Source organism: Hetaerina americana, unplaced genomic scaffold (genome assembly GCF_022747635.1).
Source record: "Hetaerina americana unplaced genomic scaffold, ioHetAmer1.1.p SCAF_9, whole genome shotgun sequence".
Taxonomy (NCBI): Eukaryota; Metazoa; Arthropoda; class Insecta; order Odonata; family Calopterygidae; genus Hetaerina; species Hetaerina americana.
Window position 1 is genome coordinate 53,511,418 of NW_027287538.1, and position 20,562 is coordinate 53,531,979.

Below are 20,562 nucleotides of genomic sequence, written 5' to 3' on the forward strand. Positions count from 1 at the left end.
ATGTAGAAATAGAATCGGCATTTTAAAGGAGAAATCGATATCAATCCAATTCTCCCGTTTCGGGATTACAAAAAAGTCTCGATGTTCAAAACGCTTGCACTCAAAAACGCCCTCACAGATCGTCAAATCTGCTCCTCCCCACTACTTCAGGTGCTCCCCACCCTCCCCTTTGCTCCTGCTATCGTCCTTCCCTTCCCTCTCCCCCCCCCTCCGCCCGCCCGCAAATCACTTGCCACTGGACCCCCGTTCTAACTCTTTCCTGTTTGATGTTTTGTCGAGATCGATGGCACTGATATCACAATTCTCTTCCATAATCATAATTCAAATTAACCTTAGTTAGTCTCTGAATATTCATCGTCAGCAGTGGATGTTCTTATACAATTATCGATACATGAAAACAGAGTGATTGAGATATTTCAAGCCTTGGCTCCGCAGTGACAATTCAGCACACGCATATTATATTGCTCGAATTCAGCGGATAACCCTCGGCCCTGGGTTGCGCAGTCGTGGCGTCTGCTAACATTAATCAACGGAGTATTAAAAATGTTTTCAAAATTCGTATGAAAAAGCTCAATTGTGCTTTAAAAATAATATAACTAAAATAAATTACAGTTTAATAAATATTTTTTTGGAATGGTGCCACCAAATGCCGTAAATTGATTTTTGAATCTTCACTCCAAGCGTTGGCTTGACTAAAACGTACCAAGTGTTCTGACGTCACTACAAGTGAAAAAGTATCTGGTCTTCTGGCTGATTGAAGATGGCGTTATCGGACAAGGATATGGCCGAGGTGAGTTTTGAAATTCGTTTATTTCTTCTTCTCATCGCTTTACGGCTTGGGTCTTGGCAGAATTTCCGTCCTAGGAACTCTCGTCCGGTGGAATGTAGTCCTTTGTGACGAGACACCCGGCGTAGGCCGAGGTGTCGGTGGGCCGGACAGTCGATACCCTGAAACTCCCCCTTGCTCTGTTCCCTTCGCCTCGCCTTAAAGGTCACTTTTAAAAATAGGAATTAACATTCTGTGTGAATGTTGACAGTTTAGTAGTTAGCTTCCCATTTATCGATTTTTAAATCATGAACGTATCTCCCGTCTTCCCGTAACCTTGCCCGCTAATTAAAATGCGTATAGTGCGTAGTGATAATACTGTGTGATTGCTCAGTGCAAATATTTTGGTGTACATAAATCACTTTTGATCTTATGAGGAAAATATAAGTTTAATGAGAGGAGAAAAATGAAGTGTATATTGATATATGTCGGCGAGTAGTTCCGCACCCGTGTTGGGTGTGTATAAAATCCCGCCCATTTTTTGTGTTCGATCAATGACAGCAATGCGTGCGGAATGAATCGACTAATTTTTGCCGGTACACTAAGGTCGGCTATTTTGTTTCTTGCAACAACATTCACCGCTATGTATTGCAAATATTTTTCTCTTGAGAACAAAAATCGTTGCGAATGTTAAATATTTATTTTTATTTTGTACTTTGATACCAGGCTTGAGAAATAGTTACGCTTCTTAGTTTGTCTTTGTTTTGTAAAATCCTTCTGCTTAATTTTCGGATGTAGAATCAGTTGTTGGAAATTATTATTGAATATATTATTGAAGTAGCCTGTTCGGTCTAACGGTTAAACGGCCATGATTTATGTATTTATGATAAATTTGGAACTATAAATTTGTAAGAATCCAATTCTCTAATATATCAGTCATTCCTAATTCCATTTGTAATGACACAGTACACTCAGTTTTCTCTCTCTCATCCAAAACATTTTATGGGTTGATCTTAAGCATCTTAAGAACTGTAATGATGGGTATAGATTTTGTTTGGAACGTATCAAAACATGAGAAAAATTGTTTCAAACAAAGCAGAAAATTTTACCACGGTTTGTGACCCTACGATGAAACTAATTTTAGATTATGTGTAGTAGTCAGCGAATAGTTAACATCGTATTGTTAATAGATATACTGGTGAGAAATGTTACTTAAACAATGGTTTGCAAGTCATTCAATAATCTTAATTGTATTTGTGTCAAGGATGGGATTAATTTACGTAATTTTGACATGATGATTGTTTTGTAGTTAGCTTTTAACAGATAGTGTTCTAGAAACGTTGCACCTATGAGTAAATCACATTTTTCTGGGGAAAAGCGTATTATTAACTACACGTTCCACCTTTTTAAATCGTCAGCAAAAGTTATTTCGTTAAAATAATTATTTTATAGCAAACACCGTAGCATTTTTACTTTTACATAAATGGTGTTTTTTGTATTTAGTTAACTCCACTGTCAGCAGAAAAATTCCAAGGTGTGGCATGCCAATCCTATCAAAGAAATCCTTTGAACTTCTATAGTTTCAGTGAATAATGTTTGATTAAATCAGTCCTGTTAAATGCACGATTACATAGCCATGATTGCTTCAATTTTATATATTTTCTTTACATTGAAAGTTTACTCATGGATGATTGAACGAAAAGTTTTACATTATGACAGTAGAGCTTAAAGCTTCACTTCGTGTGTGTAGCTAGAACCGATAATGATGCTGATGGACCTGAAACCAACATATATGAATGTGTATACGTGGAATGAAGTTAATATTCATGATAACATTCTTGTTTAGTTTTAGATTGAAGTTCTCTTCTGTAACGGTAAACACGAAAGTTTTGCATTAGAATTTCTCATTTGTTTTAGAAATCTTTTTATGATCCATTATTAGCAATCACCTAACATTCCACTATAAGTATATTGTATCCGTGGGAACCTTTTTCTATGAGATTTTCATGTAGTTACGCCTTCGTAGTTCTCATTTTGTTTCATCTATTTATCGCATTATAATATGTAGTTAGCAAGGATGAGTAAAAACCAAGTAGCAATCACAATGTTCTCAGAAAATGTGTAGTGGAGATATTAATGTGCAGCAATGGTATGAGAAACTTGCCGTAGAGTTGCAGACCTTAAACTGTAAGTATCCCACCTTGGTAGTTAATGGTGATATCTCATAGGCCCATGAGATAATCCTATATAAGGAGTCTGGGCCAATGGATCACCTATGTTGCATTTACAGTGGACTAAGGTTCAAATCTTTGGAGCAGACTGCCGACTTCTTTTGAATTTTTAAGATTTTATCCAACATGTAGAAAACATTTGTAGAATGTGATCTTGTTTGTGTGTGACTGAGTTTCAAGTCGACTGGGCGTTAGCTTCTATTGGATATACCAAATAAGCAAATAGTGTTAGTGATGAGAGCTTGTATGTTTTAAGTGACATTATACTTGAGCATTGAGGCATCATGAAGAGAAATGTGTAGTCAAAATGGGTCGTGGGTGATGAATGAACATGAAAATATAAATATTGCCAAGTAATAGTAATTGGGTCATTTTGGTCTTTAACCATTTGAAATGCATGCCTAATGCAGGACGTTTGCTCTTATTTTGGCTGAAGGAGAAATGCATGATGCATATGTTGCACTATACTTCAACCAATATGGTAGCATGTTGGCAGAGTCGTTTTTGATGTGTAAAATTTTTGTTTATTCTGAATGGCTAATGAAGTGCACACAACTGTATTTTCTACAATATATTGCATATTGTGTTTCACATAGATTTATTGGTCTTGGTGTAATATCTTTCCTGGGTTCCCATTTCAGAGATAAGTTGGAACTATAATTGCTCACTTGTAATACATATCGAAAGCTTTCTGATGTAGGTCATTTACAACATATTTCCTTTCACATTCCTTATGAAGTACTTCGGGGTTTCAGATATTGTTTAATATTTGTATTTTGGGAAGACTAATTTTATGGTTTGTGAAATTTTCCCCAACTATGGTAATTAATTTATTCATATATACATTCATGCTCCTTTCATTGAAAATTTGTTCATACTATTAAGTAGGTACTGGTAAATGTTTTAAATGATTATCAAAATATGCTTTGCAGGTAAAGTTGATTTTAGGGTAGTAATGGTCAACATGTATTTAGGGTGCATCGTGTCTTTCACAGAGTGTAGGTTTTCAAAAGTAAAATACAGTATAATTATGTTGCTCTCATTCGTTAATGTTGCAGTATGTATTGAATTATATCGATACACTGATAGTTTACATATCTATTGTGATAAGATGATCTCTTTAATGATATTCCTCATGTATTTTTATTCTCAGTATTATCAATTTAAAATTGTGATTGGAGTTAACTTGGTGTAGTCAGTTGATAAATGACGACACAGTTACAAAGCATTAGTTATTTTAGTACATTTCTTGTTAAAAATTTGCTTTAGAAGTATCTGTAGATATCAGCATGCAGCATTAAATTTTGGTTACTTAAAAGGAAATCAGGGTAAAGAATGGTATTTGACTTACTCAATTTTTCAGAAAATCATATTTGTGGATACATAAAGTCACTGGAAAATTATTCTTAAAAAAATTAAATATATTTCATATTGACATTAATAGAAATTAATTTTCTGATATGGACTATTGAAGCACAATATCATAAGGAAGGTAGGTATGTAGCAACCTTAGGTGTATACTATACATGTATTCTTTAGTTTTGGTAGTCATATTTATAACCACATCAGAATCTCTTATAACAGCTGTATAAGGAGCACAGTGATAAGTAATCAAGTTGTTTATATAGAACTAGTTTTCCTAATCTGAAAGACAATACTGAATTAAAAACTAAGGGAAATTCTCAGGAGTCTTATCATAATATGTCATTCCCAAGTATTAACAAATCTCTACTTTTCACCAGGGATGGAATTTCACAAGAGAGAAGTTGTTCACAATATTATCATCATCAGTATTTCACTCCTAAGTTTGGTTTACTGTAGCCCATCACTCTTCTCTATTTAGTGTTTTTGCCCTCATTCCCTGATAGCTTTTTTGTTTCATGTCCTCTTAATTTGTCCTATGTACTTGTCTCTTGGTCTTCCACGCTGGATTTTTAAGTATGAGAGGCAATATTTTAACTCTTTAGCACCATAGAACTACCAAGGAACATGATGCATTGATTCTGAATATTTATGATGACATTATTTTCTTAGCATAAATGATTCAGTTAACATCGGAAACTTCAATATCTAAAGCTGGAGTCATGAACTTGTGACTGTCCTGTTTGTTGGTGGTGATGAATGAGTACCAGCTTATAATGATGAACACGCGAGTTTCATTTCCTTTATTTGAACAATTATGATAGTTTAATGGCATTGCAGTTCAGCTAAGAGTTGTTATATGGAGAATACTCTGTATTATAATGTATCGCAATATTAATTAGAACATTACACTCTGATTTCCTCTTTGACTTCTCTTTGTTAATGAGGCAATATTTCAATGGATCCTTCTTATTCTGAGAGATTGATACAGATTTGGTGATTGAAACAGTGAGGACAAAATCAAAGTAATGTACAACTTTGGCAGGTGTTAAAAAAATTAGTTGAGACCGGTATTCATTGGTTAAAATTTTGTGACTTTTTCATTGTCATGAATAATTTCTTTCTAGAGGAAGGAATATCATCATCTTGTTTCCTCTCGTGAAGTTTTTATTGCAGACTAATAAGGTTCCCATTCCTCCTGTTTTGGGTCCACTCCCACGTTCCAAAAATCATCAGTAGTTTGATTTCTTGCCTGACCATGGTGGTCAAGCTCTCCCCTCTCTTGAACTTTAGGAAGGTCGAAGTTGGAATTTTGCTCCAAAAGCACTTGAAGAGGTTCGTTTCTTGGCTAGAGTATATCCAATCCTTGTTTCCAGGTCAACATCAAGTTTTATACTCTTCAAGAATAGTCACAATTTATTACCATAGTTCACATTTCTTCAAGTCCTCACTTAAAAATGTGGGATCAAAGACTTGGGTCTGTGTGCGCACCCAAACCCCTTTTACATTATTGATTAAAGGGGAGGCTAATCACACTGCCTGTTACTCAAGTACTCAACCCCAGCTTTGGTTTTTGGAGCATAAGGGCTGGTTCCCAGTTGTGTTTAGTGTGAAATTCCAGTTTTGGTTCCTCTCCTTTACAATAATATATTGTCATAAATAAATCAAGATGTATCCCCATCATCCTTGGAGTAATATCTGAGGCAAATTTTTAAGATCGTGACAGCAAAAAATCTCTTATATTTTTGCATCTCAGTATTTCAAAAACATTTCAGAGATCATTTTAAGTTTTACCTTTTTAAAAATATTTACTCCGAAGTACTTGCTTATACTGTTGTAAATTATAAATGGCACTTAATGAAGGATCAGGCCTCGCGATTGATCACGGGAAGTGTGTCACTATTAAATTGGGTGAACATCAATGGAAAAGCTAGGCATATATGTCAATTGTCAATATCTCTGTGGTTTTAAGTTTGCCATTTGAATATAGGGCTTAAGAAATTTTTTTTAAAAGACTAGTATTTAGATAATGGTCAATTCAAATAGATGCTTACAAAGTAAATTGCCGAAAGCTTTCAATCTGTTGTCTTACTCCAATTTTGAGTTTCAGCCTGTGACTATTTTGCTAAATAGATCTATAGGCCACATAATATGAATTCAGTAATCTGGATACTTAAATGCAAAATCCAAAATGGATTTCATGTATAATCTATGGCTGAAACTCCTCATAAGACATATTATGTGTTAATATTTGTAATAGGCTACAATTCATACCTATCTGAACAGTTGTTCCTATAGTTGTTTTTACTGCCAAATACAATGTCATTATGAAATAGGAATTTTTTGTCATTACTTCTTTGCCTACACTGTTTAGGTTTTAAATAAAAGTTTTTGAGCAAGTTAACGGTTGTGGCAAGACTTTTTGTGAAATTTCATGTTTTTTTTTTTAAAGTTAGACTCGAAAGTGTTTTAAGTACTTCAAGCTGGAATTTTCTCTAGATTTCCCCTGAAATATTTTCATCATCATCACTTGTCATTATTATGGCATTGATTGGGCACAGACTCCTCCTCTCAGCTCTCTGATCATCTGCTGACCTCTCCACATTCGCAAATTTCTTCATTTTTACTTCTATCGTAATTTTTCTTGTGTATATTAATCTATACCATCATCAATATCAGTTCACATTGACCTCCATAGTTGTCTTCACAAACTGTATTACTCTTAAAATGTGATCAATTAGGCATTTCCTTCTCCTCAGTGTTTTACGTGGATTTCTTTCCTTCCCCATTCTTCTTGGAACATCTTCATTGGACTTTGGTCCGTTTATTAGTCTTTGTCATTCTGCTTTTGTATTTCCACATCCCCCTTCCTTCCAGCATTCTTTTCTTGGCTGCTGCCACCATCCATACGTGATATCTGTAGAAATGTATGGTCCATATATTTGTCTAGATCAATTTTTTTTATTCCAAGTCTTGCGTTTGGTGTTGAGCTACGGACTAGCCTATTTACCTCTATTCTTGACAGTTCATGTTCATGGTTAGGATGTCAATCCCAATGTGATTGTCATGTATCATAAGTGAAAGCAAACCTAATCATATACACATGAATATTTCACGACTTGATTGCATGATTTTTCATCAAAAAGTCAATGTTTTGTACCCAAGTGTTGTGAAAATTTTACATCTATTGCAAAACGGCTGTACTCTGGAATTGATGGCCATGGGAATTTGTAATGAATGTATCCATCAACATCTATGGATGTCAGTCATTGAATTTGTAGTGTGACCTCCACTCAGGTCTCTTTTCAACAGCTTCTTCATGTCTTCATGTTTCTTCACTTATAAAGTTGCTTCCATGTGTTCCATGTATCATATGAGGCTGAGATTCTCCTCTGTGGTCCTTTACTTTCACATTGCCTGACAGCAGCATGACCTTATCCTTCCTTGGTTCACTGCCACATTTCTAATGCCTTTCCCACCATCTTCTAACTCTGACTGCCAGGTCTCATGTTTGAAATCCATGGAAAATATACTCTAAAGATATGTCTTGGTAACATAGTTTTAGGATTATAGGAAGATATGGCTACACTTACAATGAAATTTTGGCTGATATGAAAAAGTTGACCTTCAAAAGGGTTAATGGAATTAGCTCTGGATTAAAAAATAGTGCTGCAGGTACTTCGAGTTGTTGAGAAGATACAATCCAATAGGTGTTTTGTGTATAGTTTTGATTCATTTGTACCTGCATGATTGTTCCAGGAAACAAGTAGGGTTGAAGTGTGTGGAATTCCTTTTACTATAAATTAAGCAATGAGTCCCTAATGAAACAAGTAAAACATGATGCATTAACTTCATCAATACCCACAGCTTATAGTCGATGTAACTTTTAATCCACTCGAAAAAAAAATTAAAGCCATTATTATGTATTATTTTTATAGATACTTACTTTTCAAAGGTATGAAATGACCTTCAACTGCATAGCATATTAAAAACATAACTTCTTGGAGTAATTTTCAGGCAAAAAACTGATGGACAAGATAAATGAGCTCTTGCAACTTAATAGCTCCGTAAAAGCAGGTTTTCTATGGGCATAAAGAATTGAAACCAATTTTATCGATAAAAAATATTTTATTTCAAAAAGTTTTAATTTTTTTATGAAAACGATTAGTTTCAATTGTTTACCGCCATAGGTGGTCTCCTGCCTTATCCCAAAGCTAATGATGATAATTTAAGTGAATTAATTTTAAGTGGGACACGCATGGCCACTTTTAAGTTCTGCTTTCCGTTTAACGTTGACTGGGGCCAACGACATCCTTAATAAGTTAAGGAAACATCCTCCCCTCACTCGGTCTAAGTGTGATACCGCCTACTAATTGCGTCTCCCCCACCACCCACTATTTCCAACCCTCCCCCTACCATCCCGAACCCTCCCTTCCATTGCCCCCCTCCCCTTCCCTTCATTCTCAAGCGTCAAGACGGAGAGGAGTCAATCAAGGCCGGTGGACAATACAAAAAAGTCTTAACGAGTCTCTGACCCCGTTTCTGAGACGGCGCGTGCTTTCTGCTCTCCCGCAGTCCGCGCGAGCGACTGCGCCGATTTCATGTGAGGGACGTAAAAAGGAGCGGTGAGGCAAAAAAATTCCCATCGCTTGATTATTTTCTTCTCACGCCGTGGAGTGAATTTGATAGCGAAATTAAGGCAGCACAAATAAGAGGCCTGGCCCTGTTCGGCGCGGTCCCGTTTGTAAAATGTGATTACTGAACGGAAAGTGGCGATTTTTAATTTGTCTCTATTGGGCAAAAACGGACAGTTGAGCGGATGACCATCCAATCTGGTCCACCGTGAAATCAGTTCCTCGATGTTCCGTGATTTTCATCCTTAAAGATCTGTTATTTTTCACACGTTTAGGCATATCGTCTTCTTAGTACCTGCCAACCGATGCGCTGACCTAACTTACAATTTTAAAACTCATCGATTATTGCAATAGGAGAAACAGTAAGATGGAATAAATATTTGGAAGTCCCAAATCAGCATCTTTGATTGGGAAAGATGAGGAAAATCTGGCGCAAAAACTGTTGTCGACAGTGAACCGAAATTCGTGATTTACGAATCCCGCTTCGATTCTGGAATTTTGTCGTCTCTACATTTTGGTGATCATCTGAATCCTTAAAAAGCGAATCAATGACCTTCATATTTTCCTTTTCCAGTCACCAATCGAATCCCTGTTGAGACAGCAAAATCTACAGCCGGGGGGAAGCGATCCGTTTCGTAGAATCAGATTGCATGAGTTTTGTTTAAGAATCACCAAAATTTCTATCAGTATAAATAAAAACATTTGAACCTCCTTAAAGAGATAAAAATAACGAAGCGATTCTAAGCGCGAGCGAAACCTTTGGGGTAGAGTGTTCATGACTATGAGTTCAACGTGTCTTTGCAGATTTGCGTAGGCGAAAGTGTTGGGTATTGTTAAAAGCTTTTTAGGAGTGCGTAATACTATAAGTGCAGCAGTGGAGCAAAGTGACTAGGCAGTTTTATCGTCGAGTCCAATTGAAATTTATTCCTGAACACTGATCGGGAACGAATGCTCCTAGTTGAATGGAGGGGTGCCTAAAGCGTTTCCACGCCATTAACCGAGTTGATCGATGCTGTTCACTAGAGTGACTCACCTGAATTGCGTTGACATGGTCACGGGCTCCCAGTGACGCGACACGACCGTGACCCACATGATCCCTGGTCTAATATCACTGCGGTGGTCATTCTCGAAGGTGTGAACGCAGAGAGAAAATGGGGGACGAGTTGTCTTTTTTCTCTAAAAGGGAGTCAATCTTTCGCGATTTGCAAGATATACCGAGTCCATCACCGCGAAATCAAAATTCTACGCGCACACCCGCGAATAATCAAACATTTTGTCCACCAACGCGGGAAACTTAAACTCAAGGATTGAGGTGGATGCCCTGGAAGAATCATCATGTGTCGCATTTTCCGTCGGAAATGTCCTTGTCTGTCATTTTCGAATGCTTTAGAGACATTGCTAATTCACGTCTACGTACCGTTCTTTTTTGAACCTCCTCTCCTAATTGACCTTCATTCAGAGAAACATGTTGAGTTTTGGCAAACAATGTAGTGGTCCATGCTTTAAGTGAACATTAGGGCCTAAAATATATTGTTTTCTCATTGTCTTTAATGTATTTTCCCGCAGTTTTCTCTTGCAAATTTTTGCTGCAGTAAAGGCATATTTGTGATTGTTGCAGCAAAATGTTTCAGCTTATTTCTCAATCCGAAATTTCAAGAACTTATGCGAAATTTCCTCAAATTCAGCGGTATTTAAGTATCCCCTTAGCATCCGATGCCATTGCAGAAGAATGAATGAGGGAAAAGACCGAAAAGGAATCTTTGGAAAATTCTAAATGGAATTCTTTATTTACCCACTTATTTCTTTATTAATTTACCCATGCTGACTGTTCCTATGGCTTTCCTTCTTCATTAATATATGCTTAAATAAACTAATCTTTAATATTTCGTAAGCATTATTTTTTCATCCTTAGACAGAGTGGCGGAGAAGCGAGGGCAATCGGGTTGGTAGGCCGGCATGTGGAATTGGGGGTATAGTCCCCTAGTATAATGATAGTAATACCGGCAATTTTCTATGGCGGAGCCACCTAGGCACTCACTTATACTTCCGGTTCACAGCAGCATATGATATTCGTCCGATAACACCAATAGATTTTCAATCTTTTTTTCTGAAATAGAAGTCGATAATTATTGCCACATAACCAATATTTGTCAAAAGGTATTCTTGTTTTGGGTTTCTGAACGCTCTGATAAACTGGAAATATTCACAAGTAAAGCTGGAAAACGCAGGGAATTTCATGATAGTTGTTTAACGGACTCCCTGTTACATCAAACGTCCCCATGGGGGCGGGGGCAGTGATCGTATCTTGGATGCCAGGGTTGAACGAGGCGATCTAGGAATGTGGCTCCTGAGAACGAACGCCATGAATTCGATTGATATGCGATGCACTCTCCTCTCCTGTATCTTTGACTATTTCTCTTTGCAATCGGAGGGCAAGGAGTCAGCCTCAAGTGGCGAGGTATTCTTTTCCAACCATTGGCGGTGCCCCCCCACACCGCAACGCACTGGCGAGTGGCAAATATCGATAAGAGGTCCCTGGAGACCACTATCATTACATGTTGATTGTTCGCGTCCGCCTGCATAAATGGATTAGAGCCCAATCATCCATTTTAGCTTTTAATGTCAATTAATTTTAAATGGACTGGAAAGTAAGAAAGAAACAAGTATATGTACTGGACAATAAAGGAGAAGACAATATGATGTCAGGTTAGAAATAGTTTTATAAAATGTGTCTTATTGTTCGCTTAGAATCCAATGGAACTTATCTCCCGTTCTTATGATTAATAATGTCTATGCTCAATGAATTTAAAATATCGGAATATATTGAAGGAATAAGGGCTGTCATTTAATTAGAACTTTTTGGTAGGGAGGAATGGGTGGTTATTTTTTTATTACTTTTCCTTACTCGAGGTAAGGTGCAGGAGGAATCTTACCTGAGGCTTATTATTTCCACCACTGTATTTGAGGAAAGAATTTTATTTATCATTGTGGTCGTTATCACAACTCAAAGATGTATTGTGAACATTGTGAAATTAGTGCACTCACTAGTGAAACTATCGTTTTATAATTATTTAAGCATTAATCGACCTGTTTTAAAGGTTTATAAATGTATATTTTCATTTCACTTATTGTATATTTGTACCAATAAAATAAAACAAAATTTTTATATCAGTGCAAATGCATAATTAGACTGTTCAATAACCGTTGGGTAAAACACTTTCGTCAAACCTAAATGCTTTTTTTTTCTTTATCAAAATGTGCCTGTTTGATAGGTGTTAATGATAAAGTCGATTATTACATGAGAGAGGTAAGAGTCATATCTAACGGATCATGAAATAGAATGGAAAAAAGCCACAAATGCCATAACTTAATATTGGGACTGAAGAGTTATTAAGTTGAAGCGTTTATGTTCCCTCTTCCCGCGTCCCATCCCTCGTTTGTTTTGTTGTTTCTTCATTGCGCCGGCAGATGGCATTGCCGTCTTCATTTTCGACGCCTTGGCCGGTTTCCTCGATGCCAAATGTATCAGAGGGACGCCATCCTCTCTCTCTTTCCGCCGCGACCGGCCAGGCAAGCGACCGCAAAGAGGAGGGGAGGGTAGTACCCATTCGCGATTACGCATTCACTTCGCCAGCTCCCGCTGTTTCAGTCGGCGATGGCCGCGTGGGAAACATGACTACGGACAGAGGCGCGGCTACCACCGTTTTCACGGTCTCCCGCCACCGCCTTTCAATCCCCTGCGGTCAGTGGTCGGTGGCCTGTGATTTACGCCCAGGGTGAATATTCTTCTTCCCAAGACGAAGTCATTGTCATTTACTTTACTACACGAGGCGAAGCAAGCGGAGGAAGGCGGGCGAAAAAAATAAAGAAATTGCCCATAGGAAAACCGTTATTCCTTCCGAACGCGATGACCACTAGCCTCGCTTTTGGGTGCGAGTACCCATGTCCGACAGCCCGCGAGGAATTTCCGATGTACGCTATTTTAATAAACTTCGATTATAAAAATGTACACGTTTGAGTTGTACGCCGTAGGTTTATACATATAATGTGTTTCCCAACCTTTTTACATGACGTACCACATTTTATGTTCTAATCATCCTAATGGTACCTGAAGTTACGACGTGAAAGTCGCGGGGGGTTGATTAAAGTACCCAGTCGTATGGTGAAAATTCGCACAAGTATGTTGCAGTGGTAATATCATGAAATATGCATCAAAGTACTCAATGTTTTTGTGTTATAGTTTTCTTTTCTAATGCCTATTCATGTTTTAAAGTCATTCCGAACCTCCCCGTCACGTGCCACGACACGGCACCTCTGGTATCACTGATGATATTCGCGCCTTCGGTTGAAAAACACAGCGATACACGGTTGCATAATCCCGCAACACTCTCGTTATGGATTCTCATAAATATTAATTGGTTTTTCAAAGATTCCTTTCACCTACTGGCACATAATTGCGCATAAGTCGTTGTCTCCCGAGGCGGTGCCCACCTATTGGAGAGTTAGTTGAGTGCGTCGTAGATTTTACCCACGCGAGGAGGGGGAGTTCGTCGATCGAGGGTAGGCACACCTTCGTCGCCGGGCCACCTCTGGATTTGTTGGCAGGGCCGGCTCGATCGCCTCCGGCTTGAAGAATTGGAAGACCCCGTGGCCTCACGACTGCACGGCTTGGTCAATTGTCAATTAACAGACGCGATCACTCTCACAGGCCACTAATGAAGAGCGCATGCTTCTTTTAATTCTTATGCCGAACATTTTTTTTAAACCTCAAATTAAGAAGTAATGACCTGCAGCCGAAGTAGGGAAAGTATTCTCTTAATATGACTGGGAAAAGACACACCATAAGAAGCGTTAGAAGTTTGCCATTTACTCAGTGAGATTGTTGGTTACCGAAGAAGCAAGGGCGTATAGTAAGCGGAATAGGAATGGCGCCGAGGACTTTCAACCATGAGAAACAGCTCCTAACAGCATAGTACTAACATAGCACTAGCTAGTACTAGTAACGGCATAGTACTGGCATAGGCAATAGAAATCAGTTCACTGAAAATGTTATAATTAATTTACTTTTCTAAGGCTTAGGCTTTATTTAATACATTAGCGATAGAAGCAACAGGGAAAAGACAATAGAAATGGGACGCCACAGAAAAATGATGTTAGTAAAATTGATCCAAGTAGTCCTTCGAGGTGTGGAAGAAACGATAAGCCTATGGAGGTCACTTAAAAGAAGATGAGGGTAGTTAATTGCTTCCGTCCTGGGTCAAGATAACTCATTGAAAACCATTAGTTAACGAAACATGGAGGCGAAGAATTATAGAATAAGACCAAGGGTTAACTATAAGAATTAGATGGAATAGAAGGTGTCAGTGAGAGGAGCTTTGAGGGAAGGAATAGATTGATTCGTTAGAAAAGGGTATAGATTGCAGGACAATCCTCAGATTCACAACCCGTGATTTGATGAAAAAACGCTTTCAGCGAGAGGATCGGGTTGATGAGAATGGGTTAGAGGTTACGCTGTGTGGAATTCGCAAATCAATCTGGAGGTTGAAAGGACAGTATTTTAGATGGTTTGTGTTGTCTGTAGTTTCCCAACGGTGTCAGCGGTTCAGAACAAGACACAAATCGGGTGTAGCCGAAGGCGTCAGCAGAGTCGTTACCTGAGTTAGAACACAGGACCCCAAGGTCAGCGGTCAAACCCTCCGCTCATTATGATAGTTACGACGCCGACCCCTATCGTGCACAAGATGTACGTGCTAGATCATTTTCACTTGACATATCCATAGAGAAAAAATAAAGTATATGCACTACGGGGCTGCAACGATGACATATTGTCGTTGGTAATTGTATTCCTTTTTCGTTCATTGTTTTTTTTGAGAACCCTACCGGCGTTTAACGCGGACTTTCGTACGCTACCCATTTTGGGTTATATTCTGGTGTTTTTTTTCTTTTAACGATATCTTTCAGCACCATTCACTCGCACCATATGAGAAAATGCTCTACAGTAAATGACCTATGACATCATAGATGAGAAATACAGTACATTAATGCCGCCGTCGCATTTCGGCCAAGTCTCCTCTTCTCCTTTGACAGCCGTGTTAATGGGATTCCGTGTAGGTATCAAACTTCAAATATTGGATTCTCGATAAAAGGCTCAGCTTAATAGGATTATTGGACGTTGGAAGATAGGTAACTTTTTTGTTGGGTAAATAGCGGCCTTTCGAATAGACTTCTGGCTGTTTTTATTATGTATATAGCTTCACCACAGATGAATGAGTATGTCAAAACAAACTCCTTTCATTGCCAGCCAGATTACTATAATGGAATGACTGAAGGAATTTGCAGGAGGGATAATGATCTGTTGGAAATTTTTTATCCTGATTGATATTCTTGTATTATACGATAGGAATAATGAGAAGCGGATATTGCTTAGCGAGCAGTTAGTTGCACGTGAACACCAGTAGTTTCAGTTGCAAGCCAGTGACTCAATTCATCAGTTGAAATATTGTAATGTGCCATCGATTTGCACGTGTATAGTCTCTATAGGGTGTGAAACAGCTTGACCATGATATTAATTTTATTACTTTCACTTATTCGGTCTTTCACATCATTTCTTTTTCAGAGCACACACCTCTTAAAGTTGGGCTCCCATATTTTCCTGCTCATTTGATCTAACTTGAGCCACAGAAGTTTCACGAAACTTCAAAAGTCATTTGTCATTTATAGATAGACTGCATTTCCGACAGGCTGTATTTCCGCAGTTAAATTGACCCCTGAATTGGCAAAGTTCAAAATTTTAAATCATATATTTATTATATTTTAATCTTGCTGTGGGGTCTATAGTTTCATGATCGAGAGAGAGAAAGAGTAAGTAATTGCATTTACTATTAGCTACCTATTTAGTTGATACAAATTCGTTGAAATGTGTAGGGCTGCAAGTATTGTAACAAAGTTATGAGATACTTAAGACTAATGTCTTTATACATATAAATATATATATACATATATATATATATATAATATATATATAATTTTTATACATATAATTATTAAATATATATACATATAATTTTTCATGGCGCACCATTAACTTACATCATGATTTCACAGTTACCCCGTATTCCTCTTGCATGATATGAATGGTCTGGGTGTCGCTCAGTATTTATACTTTACTTTTACAATATGAGGGTGCCGGCTAAATAGGTGGGTCCTTTAAAATATCAATTTTTAGTACTTGAGGTGACAATTCAGCCTATGTCTGATGATTGGGCACCAGGTGGTGAGATTCCGGCAAGGAAACGACTAGCGCGCCCATTCGGGAAATGAAAGTATGAGACGCGAGAGCACGCTGGTTGCACGTGCGAGTTCCTCTTCTTATGCACAGCCTGGTATATTTCTTAAAATTTCAATTGTGGATGCACAACAGTGCTGAAGTGAAAAGTGAAAGAAAAAAATAATTCGCAAAATATTCTTAAGATGTCGCGTGTTTCAGTTTACATTTTAAGAAGTCTAACAAGATTAAATTTTATGCTTTTCAGTCATTTTTTCTCCATTTCTCACCTTACCTTGGCCTGTAAAATCATCTCCTCTTAATTTTAATGTTGATAATTTTATTCTTGAAGGCCTATTAATATCGTATCAATGTAATCCCGTGCCCTGAATGGCGAAATTTTTGAAAGCATTAATATTTTTTTAAATATTGACTGAGAATCTGTACTTAAAGCTCTTATTAGCATAAAATTCCCAGTTATCTTAGCCAATTTTTAAACCTTAAAATGATTTCAGCTTTCGAAGTCGCGTAAGAACTTTCAACTTAAATGAGCATTGTTCCCCGCCTCATGGTGTAAATGTATCGTAGAATGCGATGTTGTAATTGTCGGTGACATGAAAATAGTGTTCGTTGTAATGGGAGAAGTAGGAAAGCGTATAGCAGTTCTTTTCATTTTTCTATTGTGCTGCCTAGATATAAGGTATCCCAGTTTGCCCGTTTTGCGTCACTCCTTTCAGTGTTGACCCGTGCACGGGCTCCATAAAAACTTCATCCTGCTTCTAGAACGCAGGTTACCGACCCCTCCCATCCGTTTCCATCCCAGAAGTTGTATAGATAAGGATTGTTGGTGCGGAGTATGTGATTGAAGCAAATTTCATCCATAGAAAGTTAACTCTCTATCAGAAGTGAAACTTAAGCGACGGTGCGTGCCCATACGTATGTTTCATTTTATGATCCGTTCGTGGAAAGTAAAATAGCAGATGTACCTTCGTGAGCGTTCAGGGCGTTCTAATATTCTGCGCATCCAATACTTCGTAATTTGAGATTTAGAGTGAGGAAAACGTGTAGTTTCCGCCGTGGACAAATTCTGCATTGGACACCATTCTTTGTTGTCCCGATACCGATATGGTTGTTGATTGCATCCAGTATGCTCACGGAAGCTTCTACACTGGTGCCATTTTAATTATCCGTCGATATGTACGTGTGTGAAACGGCCATCTGAAGAATAGTCAATCCGGAGCGCCTGCCAATCGGCTCCCACTGACTCCATGATAACCGACGGAGATAAAACTGAAGCCAATGTTACACACTTTTTTCTTGCGAGATCCGGAGCGGGAAATGTACCCAGGTTCGATGCCCTTAAAGTTGACGACCTTCCCTTCTCCCCTCCCGTCTCCACTTCCCCACTCCAACGCGCCCCAGCGCGATTGCGCTGCTGGAGGGTTTGTTCGAAAGCTGCCCGTCCGAAAATTCACCCGAATCCATACGTCCGACAGCGTTGACGGGAGAAGAGACCTACCTATTTGAGCTCCATTGCTGGGTGAACGAGCCGTGATATAATTCAAAGCCGTGATATAAAGACCGTATGCTACCAGTATAGTATGAGAAATTCAAGAAGTTGGTTCGTTTTCAGAATCAGATCTCGAGTTTAAGGAATCGGAGCCAAATTTTCAAAACGTCGTTGTGATAAACTTGTCTATACAGTTCTTCTTTTGTATATGTTTCGCGTTCCTCATGCAGTATGTTTAAAATGTATGACTAATATTGTCGTAGTACGGTAGGAGAGATCATGACAGTAAGAATGGAGCGATAAAACATTGAACCGCTAGGTTTAAAATGTAATTTTTCTAACGAGCGATAAGGAATATTAATAAATACAAGCTGTGGCTTTAAGAAAATAATTTTTATGCTGAATAGTTTAGTGAGTGGTCGTTACTTTATCTATCATTTTATTTTTCTCCTTACCAGCTACTCATCTCGAATGCCTAGAGAGGTAATATCATCTTAGATAACGTAGTTCATGTAGGCTATCGTAAAATATATTTCCATCGTTTGAATTATTCAGGATTTGTTTGCAACTGTCATTTTGGTAGCACTTCTGGTGTGGAATTGCAACTGTCATTTTGGTAGCATGTCTGGTGTGGAATCGCACCTGGCATACAGGGCACCATTTAGATGGAGAAGGGGTTTGAACGAAATAATCCCTCCCCGATCGATTGGCCGAAAAGAAGCGGAATCCAGTGGTGGCAGACATTTTAGAACGGGCCCCGACGTCGAACCTTTTCTTTCGTCGAACGCGGACTCTAATTTACCGCGAACAGACTTTCTTGTTTTTTTGCCGACCCTCAGTTGCCTCGCGACGGGCTTCCCCTGCAACTTCCACAACCACTCCGTTCTCTCTACTTGCCTTCACTGTTTTCCTCCAGTTCCTGGAAAGAAAATATGTATACCACTTTCAGTGACCACGCCTTCATTCACTAGAAGACACCCATGTGGTGGTGAGGTAACAGGGAAACGATTCTGTGAGGACATTGCCAGAAAAAATAAAATCTCATTTATTTTTTATTTTACCGCATCGATCGTAACTATGCGCGCATATCCTCTGCGAGGATGGCTACATAAAGCATTAGAGCACGAAACATTAGGAACAAACACTTACTCTGGGCAGGAAATTTTTGTGCGAATTTTTCCCTGTCCACCTTTGCTAAAAAATAACGTTATAGATTCCCGTTTCTATGTCCTTGGGTTTTACAAGTGAAAATGTACGCCTTTTGGTGCATCGATTTCGCAATAATTTCGAAGAAGCAGAAATATTAGGTTTGCAATTTTTTTAGTGTTTTTAGAGCAGTCATGACACTATTGAGCTTCGTCTGGAGCGCACGAATTCCGTAGCACCAGCCTCCATCTACGAAACACCGAAGATTTCTTGTCTTGGATGACAAATGTTGATGAGCTATCAATTTAAACTTGATATTTTTCTTTATTGCGGTAACCAGTTGTTTAATCTACCCCGTGAAACCCCTTCAATTTTTTCATCGGCTGAAAATTTCACAGGGTTAACAAATGCTACGGATGAGGTGAGGTGAAATTTAAGCTCAGCCGTATGTCGATCGCCAGCACTTGAAGTGGGTGATTAATTGGACTGTTAAATACTTAACTGAAACACTATATTTTATAAATACTTTCTGAAAAGCTAGTAAGTCAATGGTTTCTTGGAGACGAAGAGGCCTTGCATGATGAAAATAAATGTGTGTAAAACTTCTGTATTCCGTCATTTGTTTGTTTTTTTTCTTCGATAGTTAGCAATTGATAGATGCGCCAAATTGGCATGTTTCTAGAAGGCCAGAAAAATTATCGCAGATTCACAATTCAGAAATGCAGGAACCTGTCGTAGTTTGTCCCTGGCATGACCGAAGTTTCTTACCCGGAAAAAATGCAAGGTACTTCAATCCACGACTAAGCCGCTAATTTTTCGTTAAATGTCTCGCCGGCAAATTGAACACTGACAGTATATTTTGAAGGCGTTAAAATGTTTTTGCACTTGAGTGAAGGAATGACCAAAGAAAGGAAGAAGTTCATGTGAGTAGAGATTTATTCATTTCCAGAAACGTTGACATGCTTTCTTTATAAAATTCATTCGTTCAAGAGACTTGGAATACTTAATGTGGTGAGAGTGTGAAAATCATATGAGATTTTGACGCGGGCGCCATTTTGGTAGATTTAGGAATCATTTGAGCATCCTTTTTCTCTAGCGTGTCGGTATATTCCATGCATTAAAAACGATGTAAAGCTCACTTCTCAAGTCTGAGTAGTTGGAAGCACACGTAAGTCAAACGCCGCGAAATTCAAGCCACGTGTATCGAAACGTTGAAAACGTTTTACGTCAAAAGCGCGTCCCCAGTTTGTTGCCTGCATTTTGGTTTGTTAGGCTCGTTGTAATCTCGCTCGTCAGAGGGCCCACGGCGCTTTGTTTTCGCACGGAGAGCCCCCCCCCCCCACCCGTCGACTGCCCAAGACGGGTTCTCTGCTCGGTCGTTAATTATTCCCCCCCACCTCCTCCCCCCCCACACTCGGCCCAGTCTCCCGGGACAGATTTTTCCTCGTTCAGTTCCTCCGACGCTCTCTCTGAACCACTCGCTCTTTTCTCCTCTCCTTCTCCCTCCCTCAAACTTCTTCCCCCCCCCCACCACCACACTGCTTGGCGATTTCTTCCTGGGAATTCCTTTCGCAATTTCACCTTGGTGCCTCCCTGTCGCCGCCGACGCCTACTTTCTTACGATTCTATAATCCAAGTCTACGTTGGAG

The 20,562-nt window shown here is 38.7% G+C and overlaps 1 protein-coding gene across 3 annotated transcripts in view; it reads left to right on the forward strand.

Annotated features, from left to right (window-relative positions):
* The window catches only part of Atpalpha (sodium/potassium-transporting ATPase subunit alpha), a 387,348-nt gene that overhangs the window by 43,778 nt on the left and 323,008 nt on the right, over nt 1–20,562 (forward strand). Inside the window, exon 1 of one of the 3 annotated variants that reach the window (XM_071597526.1) lies at nt 746–790. The exons of 1 other annotated variant lie outside the window; for it this stretch is intronic. In XM_071597526.1, coding sequence (XP_071453627.1) covers nt 761–790 — 30 coding nt within the window. In that variant the 5' untranslated portion in view covers nt 746–760. Of the gene's footprint in view, nt 1–745; nt 791–20,562 lie in introns of those variants that run through there. One more of the 3 variants, XM_071597525.1, reaches the window with a different exon arrangement.